General features: G+C 49.1%; 1 protein-coding gene across 2 annotated transcripts; it reads left to right on the top strand.

The window, feature by feature from the left end:
* The first annotated feature begins 13,731 nt into the window (after positions 1-13,731).
* LOC109784789 (protein NRT1/ PTR FAMILY 8.5) lies at positions 13,732-16,259 on the top strand. 2 transcript variants are annotated; one of them, XM_020343386.4, is made up of 5 exons: positions 13,732-13,914; positions 14,173-14,260; positions 14,436-14,653; positions 14,732-15,306; positions 15,385-16,259. In XM_020343386.4, the coding sequence occupies exons 1-5, from the start codon at positions 13,861-13,863 to the stop codon at positions 16,169-16,171; spliced, it is 1,722 nt and encodes a 573-aa protein (XP_020198975.1). In that variant the 5' UTR covers positions 13,732-13,860; the 3' UTR covers positions 16,172-16,259. The 2 variants fall into 2 exon arrangements, with proteins under 2 accessions (XP_020198975.1, XP_020198977.1); XM_020343388.4 differs by having other exon boundaries at positions 13,804-13,914; positions 14,173-14,323.
* The last annotated feature ends 5,476 nt before the right edge of the window (positions 16,260-21,735 follow it).

Raw genomic sequence — 21,735 nt, 5'->3', positions numbered from 1 at the left:
CTGACCAGTCAAACCAGACAGGTGGGTCCAGTGGGACCCACATGTCAGCCTCTGTTATTCTAATACTTATTTAAACTAATCTAACAGTCTAATTAGAGGGGTGGGCCCCATATATCAGTGAGTGTTTAGTTAAACTAATTAATTTTATTTATAAAACATTTTCTTTTTCTTTTCTTTTTGCGGCGGGGCCCGCATGTCAGTGACTGGGCCTGCCCAGTCAGCACGTTGACCCAGTCAACGGGGCCCACGGGGCCCACTGGCAGGGGCACTGGGGTGGCCCCAGGCCAGCCACGTCGGCGGCAGGTCAGTACGGCGGCCGGAGCAACTCCGGCGAGCCAAACTCGGCGGCGCGGCTCAGGAGGGGGTGCGGGTTTCACGCACAGTGGGTCTGCGGGGGCGTGGCTGGGCGCGTTCGACGCGGCTCGGCGTCGCACGTCCAACGGCGGTGGTCGGAGGGGCTGGAACGGGCGGGGGCGAGCGCTACGAGCTCGCCGGCGGCGAGGTGCTACGGGTGCCCGATGGAAACGCGGCTACGGCAGGCTATCGAGCAAACGGAGGGGCTGGGGGCATCTACGTACGGTGGGAAGTGCAACGGGCTTGAGCCCGTGACCAAAAGGTCACCGGAGACCCGCCGGCGGCGAGCTCCGCGGCGCGGCGTTCGGGCGCGCGTGGGGGAGCAGCTACGGAACGCGGGCGAGCTAACGGAGAGGGGGAGGAGGAGCGGGAGCTCACAGCGGAGCCGTAGGGAGTGGCAGTGAGCTCGGGGAGGGCGCGGGGTAGCCGGAATCGGCGAGGAACGCCTGCGACCCGAAGGTTGAAGACGAGCTCGGGGAGGTCGGTGCAGTGGCGCTCGGCTCGTTCCCGATGGCGTAGTCGATGTAGTCGACGGCGGGGAGTCGTTCGGGCACGTTGTCGGGGCAATCGGGGCATGGTGGCCGCGAGTTCGACGGTGAACGGCGGCGAGCGCGCTCGGGCAGAGGGGAACGAAGGGGAGAGGGAGGTGGATCTGGCGGGGGGGAGGCGCAGAGGCCGAGGGACGAGCGGGGGCGAGTGGGAGAGAGGCCCGAGGAGGCGGGGGAGCTGGCGCCCTTATCCTCCCCGTCGCCGGCGAGGGGGTGCGGCGGGGACGGCCACTGTTCGACCCCGGTCGGGGGAACAGGGAAGGGGACGCGGGGGAGAGATGGGCTGGGCCGAGGGGCGGGGGTGGCGGCCCAGTTTGGGCCTCGGGTCCAGTGGGGGAACGGGCCTTCTCCTTTTTTTCCTTTTCTCTTACTTTGTCTGTTCTGTTTTCTGTTTTCTTTTTATTTGTTTATATTCTTTTCTGTTTTATTTCATTTAAAAGTATTTAGGTATTTTATAAAAATGTGTTTCCTCCACCATAATTACCAGTGTATTATTTAGCACCCACCGAACATTTTAGTTTAAGTTTTTGAAAACTTTTATTTTCCACTTTTAAATTTAATTGAAGTTTGAACTAGGAGTTTGAAAAGGAATGTGATTCAAATGTGATCAAGCCCTGTTTAGCAACATGATTAGCTTAATCACAGGGAGTTACTGTAGCATGATTCTCAGGGTGTTACAAATCTCCTCCACTACAAGAAATCTCGTCCCGAGATTTAGGAGATAGAAGGAAACAGTGTGGGGTATTCTTCGTGCAGACGATCCTCTCGTTCCCAAGTGGCCTCATCTTCAGAATGGTGCGACCACTGGACTTTGAGAAACTTGATCGCCTTCTGACGTGTGCGGCGTTCAGCTTGGTCGAGAATGCGGACCGGATGCTCCTTATAGGAGAGGTCTTGCTGCAATTCGAGCACTTCATGATCCACAGCTCGGATTGGATCCTTGAAGCAACGGCGGAGCTGTGACACATGGAACACATCGTGAACCTGAGAAAGGTTCGGCGGTAGCTCCAGTTGGTATGCCACTTTTCCACGCCTTTCGAGAATAGTGAATGGGCCAATATAGCGAGGAGCTAGTTTGCCCTTGATCCCGAAGCGGTGAGCACCCTTCATAGGTGTGACTCGAAGATAAGCCTTTTCGCCAGGTTGATAGACCATGTCTTTATGATGACGGTCATACTGACTCTTCTGACGTGACTGAGCAGTCTTGAGATTCTCACGAATAATGCGGACTTGTTCTTCGGCATCTTGGATAATATCCGGACCGAAGAGTGGACGTTCCCCAGTTTCTGACCAGTTCAGAGGGGTTCGGCACTTTCGTCCATATAACACTTCGAAGGGGGCCATCTTCAGACTAGCTTGATAGCTATTATTGTAAGAGAACTCAGCATACGGGAGAGATTCCTCCCATTTCTTGCCGAAGGAAATAACGCAAGCTCGAAGCATGTCTTCGAGAACTTGATTGACGCGTTCAACTTGTCCTTGCGATTGAGGATGAAACGCAGTACTGAATGACAGATGAGTTCCCATTGCTTCTTGGAAACTTGCCCAGAATCTTGAAGTGAATAAGCTACCACGGTCTGAACTGATAACCAATGGAATACCGTGGAGTGAAACAATCCTGGACATATAGAGCGTTGCCAACTGGCTAGCAGTGATCGTTTCTTTGACCGCCAGGAAATGTGCAACTTTGGAAAGCCGGTCAATGACGACAAGAATAGCATCATTACCTTTCTGTGATTTGGGAAATCCAGTGACGAAGTCCATCTCAACATGGTCCCATTTCCATTCAGGAATAGAGATAGGTTGCAGAGTTCCAGCAGGCCTTTGATGTTCTGCTTTGATACGACGGCAAACGTCACACTTAGCAACATAAGGAGCAATGTCTTGCTTCATATTAGTCCACCAGAATCTCTGACGGATATCTTGGTACATCTTTGTACTACCAGGATGGATACATAGAGGCGTATCATGAGCTTCTTTCATAACTTCCTGTGCCATATCCAGGTTTTTCTCTGCACATGGCACCACTAGGCGGCCCTTGAAGTATAGGGTGCCATCTTCAGCAATGGTGAAGAATGAGGGCTTTCCTTCTGCGAGGTAGCGCTTAATCTTGTGGGCTTCAGAGTCATACCTCTGTAGCCTTTTGATGCTGTCCTCGAGATCTGGTTTAGCAACTAGGGTATTGAGGGAACCCTGGGCAACAACGTGGAGGTTCACCTTTCCAAATTCCTTAGGAGGGGGAGCGAGTGCACCCGGAGGAACAATATGGAGGTTCAGCTTCCTGAATTCTTCAACAAGCGAGGGCTGAACTTTATGAACCTGGAGGTGGTTGCAGTAAGACTTGCGGCTCAAGGCATCAGCCATTACATTAGCCTTGCCTGGCGTATAGGAAATACCCAAGTCAAAGTCTGCAACGAGCTCCATCCATCTCTGCTGACGGAGGTTCAGATCTGGCTGAGTAAACAGATACTTCAGACTTTGGTGGTCAGTGAAGATCTCGCAACGATTACCGAGAAGGTAATGTCGCCACTGCTTCAGCGCATGAATGACGGCAGCAAGTTCGAGGTCGTGAACTGGGTAGTTCTCTTCGTGAGGGCACAATTGTCGAGAGGCATAAGCAATCACCTTGCGGTCTTGCATTAGGACACAGCCTAATCCTTGACGGGAAGCGTCGCAGTAGATGACGAAGTCCTTCTTAGTATCAGGTGGAGCTAGAATTGGGGCAGAAGTCAACTTGTCTTTGAGTGCCTGGAAACTTTCCTGACATTTGTCTGTCCATTGGAACTTGACGCCCTTATGTAACAGGTTAGTCAGAGGCCTGGCGATCTTGGAGAAGTTCTCGACAAATCGACGGCAATAGCTGGCGAGACCGAGAAAACTTCTGACTTGCTTAACGTTCTTGGGAGGAGTCCAATCAAGAATAGCCTGAACTCGCTCGGGGTTGACGGCAATACCATCCTTAGAGATGACATGCCCAAGATAGGTTACTTCCGGTAGCCAGAATTCACATTTAGAGAACTTGGCATATAGTTGATGCTCTCGTAGCTTTTCCAGCACAAGTCGAAGATGTTCAGCATGTTCTTCTTCGTTCTTGGAAAATACCAGGATATCATCCAGATAAACCACGACAAACTTGTCGAGGTAATACATGAATATATAGTTCATCAGACGAGAGAAGGTGGCTGGAGCATTGGTTAAACCGAAAGACATGACGGTGTACTCGTATGAACCATAACGAGTCACGAAGGCGGTCTTTGGGATATCCTCTTCGCGAACACGGATCTGGTGGTAGCCCAACCTCAAGTCGAGCTTAGAGAACACTGACGAACCCGCCAGTTGATCATACAGATCATTGATCCGAGGAAGAGGGTATTTATTCTGAATGGTAGCTTGGTTTATAGGACGGTAGTCTTGAACTAACCGGTTTGTCCCATCCTTCTTCTCAAGGAGACCAACTTGGGCGAATGAATCCTTTGCGAAGAGACTTGTCGATTTCCTCCTTAAGCTCAAGGAGTTCATGCGGCGGCATTTTGTAGGGTCGCTTGGCTATAGGAGTGGTGCCTGGTTTCAAGTCGATGATGAATTCGACAGCTCTAGCAGGGGGAATCCCTGGAAGTTCTTCAGGGAAGACGTCGAGGAATTCACGCACGACGGGAATGTTTTCAATGCCCTCGAGTGGTGCAGCGTTCAATGCATTCAAGGCGTAAAGCCTTGCCTCGGCATTTTGCACCAGATGAGCTTGGTAAGCAACTATTTCATCCGAAGGGTGTAGCAGATGGATGGTTTTAGTGGCGCAAACTATAGAAGCAGTATGCGCTTTCAACCAATCCATACCCAAAATGAGGTCGATGTTAGACGACTTCAGGATAATGGGAGAGGCATAGAATTCCAGCCCTTCGATTTCCACGGGGACATCGATGCCAACCAAGGAGGTTTGACACTGTCCCACGGGGGTTTTGACCAATACAGAGGTGTTCATCTCCTCACATTTAACGTCGTGCTTGTATGCAAAATCTTCTGACATGAATGAATGCGATGAACCTGTATCAAATAAAACGGATGTTGGTACTGAATTTACGAGGAGTGTACCCATCACAGTAGCAGGCTGGTCTTGAGCTTCGTTGAGATCAACGTGGTTGGCATGAGCACGACCATACGGCTTAGCATTGTTGCTGCGGGGCTGGTTGTTACCACGGCCCGTTGCTGGAAGGGCAAGTTGATTCTGATTCTGATGGCAGTCCCTGGCACGGTGACCTGGTTGTCCACACTTGTAGCACAGACCATTATTGGGAGTGGGAACAGGAGCTTGGGATGGTGGAGCTGGAAGTCTTGACTGCTTAGATGGTGGTGGAGGCAGACGAGGTGCAGCATATGTCTGCCTTGGGGCAGATGCATTTGGACGGTACATGCTGTTCGGGATCCATATCTTGCGCTTCTGTGCGGGCGAACCCGAAGATGAGCCCGTGTCACGGTTGCGCCTGTGCGAGCTCTGGTATTCCTGCAGACCAGTTTCGACATTGATGGCCTTGTTCACCAAGGTGGCGAAATCAGCAAAGTCATGCACTAGAAGTGCGAGCTTGATGTCAGCTTGAAGGCCATCACAGAACTTCTCCTGTCTGCGTGCATCAGTTGCAATGTCTTCTTCAGCATAGCGGGACAAGTCCAGAAACTCCCGCTGATAAGCTTCGACAGATTTGTTGCCTTGGGTGAGGTTGCGGAACTCACGCTTCTTCCGGTCCATGACTCCCTGAGGAATAAAGCGGGCACGGAAAGCTGCTTGGAAGTCTGGCCAGGTGATGATTGTTCCAGCTGGCAGAGTACGCCTGTGGCTGTCCCACCATTGAGCTGCGGGTCCCTTCAGAAAGAAGGAAGCAAAGTTGACATAGCTGGCAGGGGCTACATCAGCAGACTCCATCTCATAGGTGATGTCACGGAGCCAGTCATCAGCATCCAGAGGCTGAGTTGAGCTGCGGTAGATGGTTGGGTTGAGGCGTATGAAATCTTGAAGAGTCACTTGGGCTGGCTGCTGGTTCATATTGGGGCGAGGAAACTGAGCCATCATATTTTCCATGAATTGGCGGTTCAGTTCAAACTGTTGGATCATACCAGCCATGTACTTAGGTGGTGGTGGGGCATCGCCACCACGACCACGACCACCTGGTCTAACCATCCTGCTAATATATAACAGGGGTGGTTCAGCATTGAGAAATTCTTACAAAGACAAGAATCATTCATGATGAAACATGCATAACGAAAGGAGCACGATAGCTACTACATAGTAGTCGGCATAACTTACAAAAGGGGTCATGCATAGAGTTCAGTACAGAGTTCAGTACATGGACTAAAACATCATAGGCGGCACACAGGCTCGCGGCGACTGCAACTAATACTACAAGCAAGCCTACATCAGTCCCAAGAGGTAATGTGGAGGTAATCGTAGCCCGACAGCTGGTAGTGAGGCAACGGATAGTCCTCCACGTCAGCAGACTGGGGGGCGCGGATACTCAGGTGTAGAGTCCGACGCTCAGGTGGCAGAAGAGGACCAAGTGCGGGAGAGTAGCCTCCCACCTCTGGCCAACCAACACCGTGGGGCATCACGGTCCTGGCTGGGTAGATCGCAGTACGCGGTACCTGCCCAGACCGGACAAAGGGGTGCAGCAGCGTCAGAGCACGGTAAAGGTGCTGACGGGTGGTGTACATCTCGTGGCGAAGAGCTCGGTTAGCTCGATCCAGCCCATCAGCATGCAGAACCAGGTGCTGATGGTAGAAGGGCTCTCGGGTGACAGTGGAGTAGGCAGCAGTATAGTATCCCTCCGCACCAACATCAGAGGCGATAGCAATGTGCCTGAAAGGGGAGGTGTCCAACTCCGATACTCTCCACGAAGACGTGTCAGAGCAGCATAGGCAGCATCGTGGACAGCCATATCGATGGTCACACCAACACCATGTGCGGTGTGCAGCACAGTAGTGGAGTCATACTCCCGAGAGTAGAGGTGGACGATGGCACGGTACTGCTCCTGGTTAAAGTCCTGGTACTCCTCGTAGACGGTGTACTCAGGGTGCCAGCGATAACCCAGATAGGTCATCATCTCAGCTAGCACCGCAGGTGATCCCGAGACACCAATGGCCATCGTGTGGCGAACGACCTGCCTCGTGGGTTCCATCTGAAAGCAAAGACGTTACAAGGGAGTCAAATGACAGTGTGTGAATTGTTCAAAATACTATTCTGAGAAACATCTATGGTTTATCCATCTTTGGGGTGAACGCGGTCACGGGTTCCTAGTGTTAGAGTTAGTAAATTCGTTTAACCCTAGTAGAAGAGAGTTCAGAGTCCCAGAGTAAAGGTCGAGGAGTAAAAGATCCTAGTACCACCCAATGGCGACGTGGGCCCGTAAGACACACAGCCATGTTAGTAAAATGTTTTGTAATGTCTAGACTCGACTTCGGCCAAGGAGTGTGGATAGGGGGATTCCTACAGGCAGTCGGCTCTGATACCAACTTGTGACGCCCCCGATTTGACCGTACACTAATCATGCACGCAAATGTGTACGATCACGATCAGGGACTCACGGGAAGATATCACAACACAACTCTACAACATAAATAAGTCATACAAGCATCATAATACAAGCCAGGGGCCTCGAGGGCTCGAATACAATTGCTCGATCATAGACGAGTCAGCGGAAGCAACAATATCTGAGTACAGACATAAGTTAAACAAGTTTGCCTTAAGAAGGCTAGCACAAAAGTAGCAACGATCGAAAAGGCAAGGCCTCCTGCCTGGGACCTCCTAACTACTCCTGGTCGTCGTCAGCGGCCTGCACGTAGTAGTAGGCACCTCCAGTGTCGTAGGTGTCGTCGTCGGCGGTGGCGTCTGGCTCCTGGACTCCAGCATCTGGTTGCGACAACTAGATAGAAAGGAAAAAGGGGGGAAAGAGGGAGAGAAGCAACCGTGAGTACTCATCCAAAGTACTCGCAAGCAAGGAGCTATACTACATATGCATGGGTATATGTGTAAAGGGGCATATCAGTGGACTGAACTGCAGAATGCCAGAATAAAAGGGGGGATAGCTAGCCCTGTCGAAGACTACGCTTCTGGACATCTCCGTCTTGCAGCATGTAGAAGAGAGTAGATTGAAGTCCTCCAAGTAGCATCGCATAGCATAATCCTACCCGGCGATCCCCTCCTCGTCGCCCTGTTAGAGAGCGATCACCAGGTTGTATCTGGCACTTGGAAGGGTGTATTTTATTCAGTATCCAGTTCTAGTTGTCATAAGCTCAAGGTACAACTCCGGGTCGTCCTTTTACCGAGGGACACGGCTATTCGAATAGATAAACTTCCCTGCAGGGGTGCACCACATAACCCAACACGCTCGATCCCAATTGGTCGGACACACTTTTCTGGGTCATGCCCGGCCTCGTAAGATCAACACGTCGCAGCCCCACCTAGGCTCAACAGAGAGGTCAGCACGCCGGTCTAATCCTATGCGCGCAGGGGTCTGGGCCCATCGCCCTATGCACACCTGCACGTTGCGTACGCGGCCGGAAGCAGACCTAGCCCCCTTAATACAAGCGCGAGCTTACGGTCCAATGCGGCGCGCGCCACTCAGTTGCTGACGTCAAAAGAGCTTCGGCTGATACCACGACGTCGGGATACCCATAACTACTCCCACGTAGATGGTTAGTGCGTATAGACCAAATGGCCAGACTCAGATCAAATACCAAGATCTCTTTAAGCGTGTTAAGTAATCGCGAACGCCGACCAGGGCCAGGCCCACCTCTCACCTAGGCGGTCTCAACCTGCCCTGTCGCTCCGCCACAAAGATCCACTCGCGGGTACTCCTACGAGCCGACCCGACTTAAATCATCACATGTGTCATGTATATAGTATATAAGTATATACCCGTGATCACCACCCAGGTGATCACGGCCCGATAGTATAGCACAGCAGACGGACAAGAATGTAGGGCCACTGATGGAAATCTAGCATCCTAGACTAAGCATGTAGGATTGCAGGTAAGGTAACAACAATAGTAGCAAGGATAGGCTATGCATCAGAATAGGATATCGGAAAGCAGTAACATGCTACACTACTCTAATGCAAGCAGTATAGAGAAGTATAGGCGATATCTGGTGATCAAGGGGGGGCTTGCCTGGTTGCTCTGGCAAGTAGGAGGGGTCGTCGACTCCGTAGTCGAACTGGACAGCAGCAGTGTCGGTCTCGTAGTCTACCAGAGAGAAGAGGGGGAAGAAACAGTAAATACAATGCAAACATAAGCATGACGATGCGTGACATGACAATGAGCGGTGCTAGGGGTGTCCTAACGCGACAGTAGGTGGTACCGGTGGAGGGGGGGAACATCCGGGAGGTATTCCCGATGTTACGCGTTTTCGGACAGACGGACCGGAGGGGGAAAGTTGCTAGTTCGATAGGTTAGGGAGGTATGGTGGACGAACGGACTGCGTATTTGGATTCGTCTCGTCGTTCTGAGCAACTTTCATATAGAAAACATTTTCATCCGAGTTACGGTTTAAAAGATATGAATTTTCAAAGTTTATTTGAATTTCTAGAATTATTTATATTCAGCAAAAATGAATTATGACGTCAGCATGAGGCAATGCTGACGTCAGCAGGTCAACAGGTCGGCTGACCAGTCAAACCAGACAGGTGGGTCCAGTGGGACCCACATGTCAGCCTCTGTTAGTCTAATACTTATTTAAACTAATCTAACAGTCTAATTAGAGGGGTGGGCCCCATATGTCAGTGAGTGTTTAGTTAAACTAATTAATTTTATTTATAAAACATTTTCTTTTTCTTTTCTTTTTGCAGCGGGGCCCGCATGTCAGTGACTGGGCCTGCCCAGTCAGCACGTTGACCCAGTCAACGGGGCCCACGGAGCCCACTGGCAGGGGCACTGGGGTGGCCCCAGGCCAGCCACGTCGGCGGCAGGTCAGTACGGCGGCCGGAGCAACTCCGGCGAGCCAAACTCGGCGGCGCGGCTCGGGAGGGGGTGCGGGTTTCACGCACAGTGGGTCTGCGAGGGCGTGGCTGGGCGAGTTCGACGCGGCTCGGCGTCGCGCGTCCAACGGCGGTGGTCGGAGGGGCTGGAACGGGCGGGGGCGAGCGCTACGAGCTCGCCGGCGGCGAGGTGCTACGGGTGCCCGACGGAAACGCGGCTACGGCGGGCTATCGAGCAAACGGAGGGGCTGGGGGGCATCTACGTACGGTGGGAAGTGCAACGGGCTTGAGCCCGTGACCAAAAGGTCACCGGAGACCCGCCGGCGGCGAGCTCCGCAGCGCGGCGTTCGGGTGCGCGTGGGGGAGCAGCTACGGAACGCGGGCGAGCTAACGGAGAGGGGGAGGAGGAGCGGGAGCTCACAGCAGAGCCGTAGGGAGTGGCAGTGAGCTCGAGGAGGGCGCGGGGTAGCCGGAATCGGCGAGGAACGCCTGCGACCCGAAGGTTGAAGACGAGCTCGGGGAGGTCGGTGCAGTGGCGCTCGGCTCGTTCCCGATGGCGTAGTCGATGTAGTCGACGGCGGGGAGTCGTTCGGGCACGTCGTCGGGGCAATCGGGGCACGGTGGCCGCGAGTTCGACGGTGAACGGCGGCGAGCGCGCTCGGGCAGAGGGGAACGAAGGGGAGAGGGAGGTGGATCTGGCGGGGGGAGGCGCAGAGGCCGAGGGACGAGCGGGGGCGAGTGGGAGAGAGGCCCGAGGAGGCGGGGGAGCTGGCGCCCTTATCCTCCCCGTCGCCGGCGAGGGGGTGCGGCGGGGACGGCCACTGTTCGACCCCGGTCGGGGGAACAGGGAAGGGGACGCGGGGGAGAGATGGGCTGGGCCGAGGGGGGGTGGCGGCCCAGTTTGGGCCACGGGTCCAGTGGGGGAACGGGCCTTTTCCTTTTTTTCCTTTTCTCTTACTTTGTTTGTTCTGTTTTCTGTTTTCTTTTTATTTGTTTATATTCTTTTCTGTTTTATTTTATTTAAAAGTATTTAGGTATTTTATAAAAATGTGTTTCCTCCACCATAATTACCAGTGTATTATTTAGCACCCACCGAACATTTTAGTTTAAGTTTTTGAAAACTTTTATTTTCCACTTTTAAATTTAATTGAAGTTTGAACTAGGAGTTTGAAAAGGAATGTGATTCAAATGTGATCAAACCCTGTTTAGCAACATGATTAGCTTAATCACAGGGAGTTACTGTAGCATGATTCTCAGGGTGTTACACATAGGCCAAAGCGCAATCGCCGGGTGCGCTGGGGGGCCGAACGGCTGGAGATGCTGTTAGCCCCTCTCCTTTGCAGCTTTGCTACTAGTAGCTGTCAGCGCTGTCTGATACGTCGCCAGCGTATCTCTAATTTTTTATTGTTCCATGCTATTATATTATCTGTTTTGGATGTTTTATATGCATTTATATGCTATTTTATATTATTTTTGGGACTAACCTATTAACCTAGAGCCCACTGCTAGTTTCTATTTTTTCCTTGTTTTTGAGTTTCGCAGAAAAGGAATATCAAACGGAGTCCAAACGAGCTGAAAATTTACGGTGATTTTTTATGGACCAGAAGAAGCCCCTGAAGCACAAGAGTTGCGCCAGAAGAGTCCCGAGTCAACGACAAGGGTGGACGGTGCGCCCACCCCCCCTAGGGTGTGCCCCCCTTCCTTGTTGCTGACTCGTGGACCCCCCTGACGTGAAACCGATGCCAAAAATTCTTATAAGTCCAGAAACCCCCAGAAAGAAACCTAGATCGGGAGTTCCGCTGCCGCAAGCCGCTGTAGCCACGAAAAATCAATCGGGAGCCCGTTCCGGCACCCTGCCGGAGGGGGAAACCATCACCGGTGGCCATCTTCATCATCTCGGCGCTCTCCATGACGAGGAGGGAGTAGTTCACCCTTGGGGCTGAGGGTATGTACCATTAGCTATGTGTTTGATCTCTCTCTCTCGTATTCTTGATATGGCACGATCTTGATGTACCGCGAGCTTTGTTATTATAGTTGGATCATATGGTGTTTCTCCCCCTCTACCTTCTTGTGATGAATTGAGTTTTACCTTTGAGGTTTCACTATTATCGGATTCAATACTATTATGGGTTTGAGAACACTTGATGTATGTCTTGCGTGGGATACCCGTGGTGACAATGGGGTGTTTTATTGATTAACTTGATGTATGTTTTGGCACTCAACTCGCGGATTCCCTAGGTGACATTGGGGTAATCTATGCATAGGGGTTGATGCACGTTTTCATCCTTGTTTCTCCGGTAGGAATCTTGGGGCACTCTTTAAGGTTCTTTGTGTTGGATTGAATATTATGAATCTGAAGTTGTTTGATGCATATCGTATAATTGACCCACGGATTCTTGTGGTGACATTGGAATATCTAGGTGACATTAGGGTTGATTGATGTGTGTCATATGGTATTATTTTACTACGAACTCTAGGGTTGTTTATGACACTTATAGGAATAGCTCAATGGATTGATCGGAAAAAATAACTTTGAGGAGGTTTCATACCCTAAAAGCAATTTCATCTTATGTTCTCCGCGATAGGAACTTTGGAGTGACTTTTGTCGCACGTTGAGGGATTTCCATATGATTTAATTATATTATCATTGTTGAGAGAACTTGCACTAGTGAAAGTATGAACCCTAGGCCTTGTTTTCAAGCATTGCAATACCGTTTTTGCTCACTTTTGTTACTAGTTACCTTGCTGTTTACATATTTTCAGATTACAAAAACCTATATCTACTATCCATATTACGCTTATATCACCATCTCTTCGCCGAACTAGTGCACCTATACAACTTACCATTGTATTCGGTGTGTTGGGGACACAAGAGACTCTTTGTTATTTGGTTGCAGGGTTGTTTGAGAGAGACCATCTTCATCCTACGCCTCCCATGGATTGATAAACCTTAGGTCATCCACTTGACGGAAATTTTCTACTGTCCTACAAAACTCTGCGCTTGGAGGCCCAACACGAGTCTACAAGAAGAAGGTTGCGTAGTAGACATCACTGTCATGTCTCCATTCACCTATAACCATGCGTCCTATTTACCAATTTGACTGTCGCACTGTGGTTGCTGTACTCCCAAACAGTGAGGCTGTTCTTACTAGATGTTGCCCCAGGCATCATCTGGGCCGTCCGATGCGAAGCTGCTTTTCATAATTTTGCCTTTATGACGAAATGTTCGAATTACAATCCGATAGCAAAGATGCTTTCTGGAAACAGGTATTACATCAAAGCATCTTGACACTGAAGAAATGGAGATGCACTATTGAGTTTGCATCGCGGCCTGTGTACAAAAGCTCGAATTCCTGGGAATCAAACAAGTTAAGGTTATAGATGCCACGTCAGAGAGAAGCTCATAAAAATCAGAGCATACTTTTTTGCAACAACACTAGCTAAAATGATATGTCGGTGTTGAAGAGGCTCGGAGAGCTCCTCGGTCGATGTGTCGTATCGTGTTAGATCCAGTCTTCCGGGCTTGATGTCTATCGTGGCTCGTTAACGTCTTCTGACTAGGGTTTTTCTCAGTGTCAAGATGTGGGCCAACTTCTGGTGCTCTCCTTCTCCGGCGACGGCCATGGGTGCTTGCTAGTTGCGGATAGGGCGGTATGCAATAGTACAACAACTTGTATCATCTTTGCTTTCTGTTGCTTGTATGCGTTGCGTTTGTTCGCTGTATTGTCACTATATTACAAATACAAGTAACGTATGCCTACGGTTTATATATCTTTTAAAAAAAATTCTATATGTCACCTCCAAGACGCACTCCATTGAAGGAAAAATTCAAAAATAAAATCTAAAGATACCGTCCCCTTGCAGCATAGTACTGAAAGCAATGGCTCCTCCGGTCCCTGTCGCGGTGATCCAGATTTTAGATTCTTCGGTCAGTTATCCCCCACGCTAGCTCAAATCCACGGCGTCCCGTTCCTGCCGGGAGAGAGAACGGCCGGCGGCATGGACGCCGATCGCCGTGGGGGCTTAAGGACGCCGATCTTTGCGGACGATGAGGTACGTAGAAGCTTGTAACTATAGTAATTAGCTGCAGTATCGATCGGATCGAGGTCAGGAGGCTTGCGCGCTGTTGCGGGAGGCCCGATTCGGGGCCGTGGGCGCCTGCGCGCCCTGCAACTGCAGCCTCGAGCCACCCTGCGCCGTCGGTGTGGCCTACCACGCTCGACGATTCCTGTGTGCACCAAGGCAATACCGGTAACTTCTGCTAAAACATGTGATCGCGTTTAAATTCTGAGCTTTCAATTGCTATGCCAGGCCCAGGCGTCTGGTTCGGAAGCTCGGGAGCATGAGGTGCACAAGGCGGCCGGTCACTGCTCTGATAAGGCGCTCAAAGTCATCTTGTGTGAGTGTCTAGACAAGTGAATTAGCATAAGCCGTCAGTTCCATATATGCACTAGTTCCAAAGGTAGAACTAATTCTAGGCCATTAATCGTTGGAATTATTTTGGTCTGATTATGACTACTGATATTGAAGTTCGACCTGAATCAGCTAACAAAATCCATGTTGATGTGTGCCAGGCCTGCAGTTCCTGGAGGTCAGTGCTTTCTACGGGGTCTACCTGAACTTGATAGTCTATCTTCAGGATGTTCTCCATGGAGACAGCGCATCCAATGTGACGGCCGTGAATTCTTGGGCTGGGGTCAGCTACCTCATGCCCCTGCTCGGCGCCGCCGTCGCCGACTCCTACTGGGGAAAACACAAGACGGTTTTGATCGGCCTCTCCATTTCTGTCGTCGTAAGTGATGGATCCTCTGCATTAGCACCGGCCGGCACGGCAACCCTGCTACTCTGACTAACAACCCAAAATTAACAGGGGATGGCCATGGTCACCACGTCAGCTACGCTGCCATCTCTGAGGCCGCCGCGGTGCTCGCCGGGCGCGTACTGCGCACCGGCGACGATTAGCCAAGAGCTAGTCTTCTTTTCGGGCATATACCTGTGCGGCGTCGGGATCGGCGCGTCCAAGGCCGTCTTCATCTCGTTTGCCGCGGAGCAGTTCGACGACGACGATGACAAGAACACGTCGGGACGGGAGGCCAAGGCGTCCTACTTCAGCTGGTACTACGCGGTGGCCAACGTGGCCATGCTGACCGCGGGGACATTGCTGGTTTGGGTAGAGGACAAGGTGAACTGGGGGCTCGGGTACGGCATCTGCGCGTCGTTCGTCGTGGTCGCCGTCGTCGGCCTCGCCGCGACGGCGCCCATGTACCGGCTCGTGCCTCCGGCGGGCAGCCCGATTAAAGGCGTGCTCCAAGTGCTCGTCGCGCTCTCTCGCAAGGTAAACCTGGCGGTGCCTGACGACGCCACTGAATTGTACGAGGAGGATGGTGTCAAGAACCCGTTGCTGCATCCGCTGCACGAACGATTGCAGCACACCGAACAGTTCAGGTAGATCCTATGAGGCATGAAAGTGTTGATTTTAATCAGAGTTTCAGACTAAATGCTCTGCGAGTGTGCGCCCATCAGGTGCTTGGACAAGGCTGCCATTGTCACGGCCGAGGACTTGGAAGACGGCGACCTGAACCGGCCATGGAGGCTGTGCACGGTCACCCAGGTGGAGGAGCTCAAGACTCTGCTGCGGCTGATCCCGATATGGCTCACCTCGGCCGTCTACTTCGTCGCCAACACGCAGGCGCAGACCACGTTCGTGCAGCAGGGCACCAAGACGGACTCCCACATCGCGGGCGGCGCCGCCTCCGTCCCGGCCGCGTCGCTGACGTCCATCGAGACGGTGCTCGCCGCCGCCTACGTCACGTTCTACAACAGGGCCGTCGCGCCATCCGTGGCGTTCACGCCGCTCCAGCTCATGGGGCTCGGGCACGCGACGGCGGCCGGCGCGGTGGCCGTGGCCGCGTGCACCGAGGCGTGCAGGCTGCGGATGGCCGGGGGCCAGGAGGCGGCCCAAATGGGCATAGCGTGGCTGCTGCCGCAGTACGCCGTGATGGCGGTCTCGGACGCGTCGCTCTCAGTGGGGCAGATGCAGTTCTTCTACGACCAGTCGCCGGAGACGATGAGGGGCGCGTCGACGGCGTTCTACTTCCTGTCCATCTCGCTCGGGAATCTGATCAATTCTCAGCTGGTGACGCTGGTGGCGTCCGTCACCTCGGCTGGGGGCAGAACGGGATGGTTTCCACCGGAAATGGATGATGGGCGCCTAGATTACTACTTCGTGCTCGTTGTCGCCATCACTTTGCTCAACTTTGCCGTGTTTGTTGCCCTTGCTAAGAACTACACGTCAAAGAGAGTTAGATAGTTGGATTCCAAACAAGGAAAAAGATAATAATACTTATGTAGAGCCAGTGAATTATGATGCTAGTCAGGAGTCTCTAGACTCCCTTGCACCAGATTGGGGGTGACAACTCGGGAGGGTGAAGAGGTGGGAAAAGAATTCTATGAGACCAGGTCTCACGGGTTAGCAGGTGAGACCCAACCTGATGGATGACACATGGCATTCACAAATCACAAAACATCTACAGCAATGTGGATGAGAATTTAAGGAGATGTCGCAGATTGGTAGACAAGCAAGATGCCAGAATTGAAGAACTGGCTAAACAGAGAGATGCTGATAAATATAACTATGGTAAGAATTCTGATTTAGATACTCCCAACTCATCTTTACTGTTTATGGTAGAGAAAATTGGCATTGATTTGGGGTGATCCATTGGCATGATTAACCAAAATATAGAAATCATTGCTAAAATGGAACAGTTTAGAAAGGATTTTTTTCAAACTCACATTATTCAGAAAAATGATTTCCTAGAAACAAAAGAGAGTAATCTCATTGACACTGGTGATGTGAGTATTAGAGAATTATGCTCTGATGATGACCGTTCAGATGCTGAGTTGGAGATGGACTATTTTTCTCATCTTAAGAATATTTTTACTAGTGGTAAACAAGGCAGTAATGGCTCACCAGGTCTTACCTGTGTGAAGCCTATTGTCTCTATTGGGGGAACTAAATATAGTGGGAAAAGAATAAAGAAATGATAGGGATGGTTTGGAATGTGAGGGGGGTTGGGCCCTGATATCAAGAGAAATTTTATCAGAGAGACTATCTGCAATATACAAATTAGATTTTATAGGGCTTCAAGAAACTATTAAAACTGATTTTACTAGAAATGAACTACAAAATTTGTGTGGAGGGAAAAATTAGTTGGAATTGGTCTCAACCAAGAGGTAGAGCTGGGGGGATTTTAGTGGGTATCAATAATGATAGTTTTGACATTGTCAATGTTGAGATTGGCATCTACTTTATTAGAACTTTACTTTTGGATAAGAAAGGCAAATTTGAATGGAATCTCGTCATTGTTTATGGAGATGCCCAAAATGCAGGCAAAGTTGCTTACTTAGCAGAATTGTCCAGGGTTTACCAAGATAATGTTGTTGTCCCATGTGTCATGGGAGATGACTTTAATATCATTAGGGACCACTTGAACTTTGTCTTTAATGCCATTATTGAGCAGGCAGGATTGAGAGACTTGCCTTTAAATGGGAGAAACTTCACTTGGGCTAACAACCAAGATAACCCTACATATGAGAAACTTGATAGAATTTTAATATGCCCAGATTGGGAAGAACAATATCCTTTGGCTGAAGTCCATGCTTTAGAAAGAGAACTTTCTGATCATACACCTCTGGTCTTAGATACCGGAAGTAAGAGTAACTTCACTCCAATTTTTAGATTTCAAAATTCCTAGATGTTGAGGGAAGGTTTTAGAGATTTTGTTCATAAAATTTGGTCTGCACATTATTCCGGCAATACTATTGAATAATGGTAGAGGAGGATGAAGATATTTAGATAAAAAGTGAGAGGATGGATCTTGAATTTTGATGCCTGGTATAGAAAACTGAAGAAATAAATCTTAACAAAATTAGACAAGATTGATAAGAATGCTGAAAATTTTGGGTTGTGTGCTCATGATAGAGATGAACAGAAGGAGCTCAGAGCTCAATTACACAGATTGCTTAAACAAGAGGAATTGAAGTGGCTTCAGAGGTATAAAGATAGAGAGATTAAAGATGGGGATTGTAACACTAAATATTACCACGATAATGCCAATGGCAGAAGAAGGAAAAAGTTTCTCTCTCTCCATCAAGATGAAGGGGTGATTGAGGGGGAGGAGTACCTAATTAAATATAACACGAATTTCTATAAAAGTCTCTTTGGTCGGCCTAATTCGTCCACAATCAATCTGAATATTCAGAATGCACCTGGGATTACCAGAGAACAAGCTGCCCTATTGATAAAACATTTTTGATGGAGGAATTACATTTTTGTGGTGTTTAATATGGAAAAGAACAAAATTCTAGGCCCTGATGGGTTGCTTGTAGACTTTTATCAACACTTTTGGGAGTTGGTAAAGTGGGACCTCATGAAATTACTAAATGATTTCCATGCTACAAAATTAAATATATCAAGACTCAATTATGGTATTATCACTTTAGTGCCAAAAGTACCTAATGCTAAACAAATTCAAAAATTCAGACCAATCTGCCTTCTCAATGTTAGTTTTAAGATCATTACAAAAGTTCTGATGAATAGGTTAAGCAAAGTGATTAAGCCCATCATTTCCCCTACACAAACTGCCTTTATCAAAGGGAGGTATATTATGGAAGGGGTTGTAGTATTGCATGAGGCTTTGGACACTATCCATCATAAAAAACAGAGTGCAATTCTATTTAAGGTGGATTTTGAGAAAGCTTATGACAAAATAAAATGTCCACTATGATTGGGGGGTATGTAGGGATTAAGGTGAATGACACTATTGGACCTTATTTTAAAACTCACAAGGGAATGAGGTAGGGGGTGATATGTCCCCTTTGCTATTTGCTTTAGCTGCTGATGCTCTGGCTATAATCTTAGATAAAGCCAAGGATAATGGGTATGTCAAAGGGGTGATGCCTGAGTTTGGGAATAATGGTGTGAATATTGTACAATATGTTGATGACGCCATTTTTCTGATTCAGGATGATGAGGAAAGTGCTAGAAATTTAAAATTCATCCTTACTGCTTTTGAACAAATGTCAGGATTGACTATTACTTTTCATAAAAGTGAGGTGTTTTTGTTTTGTGAGGCTAGGGAAAAAGTTGACATATACCAGGAAATCTTCACTTGTAAGCTGGGGGAGGTACCTTTGAAATATCTTGGTTTACTTGTCTCTGATGTGAGATTAGGAAACAAGTTTTGGAAGGTGGTCACTGAAAAAATTGAAAAAAGGTGTGCATGTTGGCAAGGAAGGCTATTGAATATGGCAGGTAGAGTGACCTTGGTCCAGTCTTGTCTATCCAGTATACCAATATATATGATGTCTTTCTACCCTTTGCCAGTGGGGATTAGGAAAAAAAGTTGATTTTTTTAGAGCCAGATTGGTGTTGCGGGAAAATGAGGACAAAAAAGCAATACCACTTAGTTAATTGGAAAACCTACTGCCTTCCTAAAAACTTGGGAGGTTTGGGGATCTTAAATCTAGATTTGATGAATAAAGCTTTGTTGGCTAAATGGTTCTAGAAGCTAGAGACCGAGGAAAGAATTTGGATTGGTATCCTTCTTAATAAATATGTTAAAGGAAAATGCATCTCTGCGATTAAAAAAACCTGGAGACTCCAAGTTTTGGGGTAGTCTTTTGCAAGTCAAAGACTTCTTTTACCAACATGTTAAAAACCATTGGGTGATGGCAGTAACACTAGGTTTTGGGAAGATTGGTGGGTGGGGTCCAAGCCTCTAAAAGAGGCTTACCTTAGTTTATACAATATTAGCTTTGACCACAGGATTTTTGTGGCGAAGGCAATTGATATGCGATGGAATAATTTCACTTTTAGAAGGGCTTTAAATGGAGATAAAAAAATTCTTTGGTCTAGCCTTAAGATGAGATGTGAAGAGGTTAGGATGTATGGGGAAAAGATAAACCCGAGTGGATGCTTACTGTTGACAGAAAATTTTCTGCCAAATCATTGTATTTGTTTCTCATTAAAACTGATGTACGTTTTCCTCATAAGTTTCTTTGAAAAAATAAAATTCTAGCAAAAATTAAGATGTTTTCTGGTTGATGATACGTCTCCGTTGTATCTACTTTTCCTAACGCTTTTGATCTTTGTTTTGGACTCTAATTTGCATGATTTGAATGAAACTAACCCGGACTGACGCTGTTTTCGGTAGAACTATCATGGTGTTGTTTTTGTGCAGAAATAAAAGTTCACGGGATTGGACGAAACTTTTTGGAGAATTATTTTGGAATAAATAAAAAATACTGGAACCAAAACCCACTAGAGGGGGGCCCAGCTGCCCACTAGGCACCAGGGCGCGCCACCCCCCCTCTGGCGCGTCCTAGTGGGTAGTGGGGCCCACGAGGCTCCTCCAACCCTATTATGGATACTATAAATTCATATTATCTGAGAAAAAAAATAAAAAAGATTCATCACGGTTCACGATATGGAGCCACCGCCAACTCCTGTTCTTCATCGGGAGGGGAGATCTGGAGTCCGTTCTGGGCTTCGGAGAGGGGGATTCGCCGCCATCGTCATCACCAACCATCCTCCATCATCAATTTCATGATGCTCACCGCCGTGAGTGAGTAATCTCTTCGTAGGCTTGCTGGACGGTGATGGGTTGGATGGGATTCATCATGTAATCGAGTAAGTTTTGTTATGGCTTGATCCCTAAATCCACTATGTTCTGAGATTGATGTCGCTATGACTTTGCTATGCTTAATGCTTGTCACTAGGGCCCAAGTGCCATGATTTCAGATCTAAACCGTTTATGTTTTCACCATTATATCTATGTTCTTGATCCGATCTTGCAAGTCATATGCACCGATTACGTGTTATGATCCGCATGTGACGCCCGGATAATTAGGCTACAGTAATCCCACGTTAATGATGCCACGTCACCTCGATTACCGCTGCTAATCTCGCGTTAGTTCGAAACCAGTTCGAATTCAAATTCAGAATCAAGCAAACAATAAAATATTTTCAAATATTAAAACTAAAATGTTGGGGTGTTGCCAAATAATGCATAGGTAATTATTGTGGAGAAACCACAATTTTATAAAAGGTTTAAGTGCACTAAAATATTTAAAACAGCAGCAAAACATTTAACTAACTACCCTTTTCAAATTGATAAAATATTAAACTATTTTGTTTTAGTTGCGGAGCTAATTGTGGTAGTGGCATAATTATTAATGCTCTTTTAGGTACAACTTTTGTATTCTATAAAAGCTAAAATTTAATAAAATAGAAAGGAAAATTAAATAAAAAGAGAAAGACAAAACAAAATAAAAGGAACAAAAAAAAGGCAAAGCCCCCCCTCTCCTTGGGCCGAGTGGCCCAATTGGCCACCCAGGCCACCAAGAGGCCCACCCCGCACTCCCCATATCCCCCACCCCCCGAAACCCTAGCCTAACCACCCCACACTCCTCCCCCACTCGCTCTCTGCTTTCCTCCCGATCCAGATTGGATCGGGCACTCGACGGCGCCCCTCGCCGCGTCGACCACCCCCGCCGCACGAGGACCGTGCCACCCGGAGCGCCTCCGCCTCGCCGTCCTCCTCGTCGTCGCATCTCCGAATCGTCGTCCCCGTCGTCCTCCTTGACACCCACTGCCCCGTACCCCTACAACTCCCCCCGTGAGCTACCCCCTCTCCTCCTCCACTCTCTCTCGCACCCGCCCGTGCGACCACGTCGCCAAGCCCTGCTCCTGGCCGTGCCGAAGCGCGCGCGCGAACCGCGCCCGTGGCGACCCCCATCGCGCCCTTGGGGCGCGCTGATGTCACCTCCCCACTCCGTCGCTCCGGCCATCCTCGCCTTCTCGCACCACCACCG

This window comes from Aegilops tauschii, chromosome 2 (assembly GCF_002575655.3).
Source record: "Aegilops tauschii subsp. strangulata cultivar AL8/78 chromosome 2, Aet v6.0, whole genome shotgun sequence".
NCBI classification, from domain to species: domain Eukaryota; kingdom Viridiplantae; phylum Streptophyta; class Magnoliopsida; order Poales; family Poaceae; genus Aegilops; species Aegilops tauschii.
Note: the sequence above shows the minus strand (reverse complement) of the source record. Positions and strands in the feature narration are given on the sequence as shown.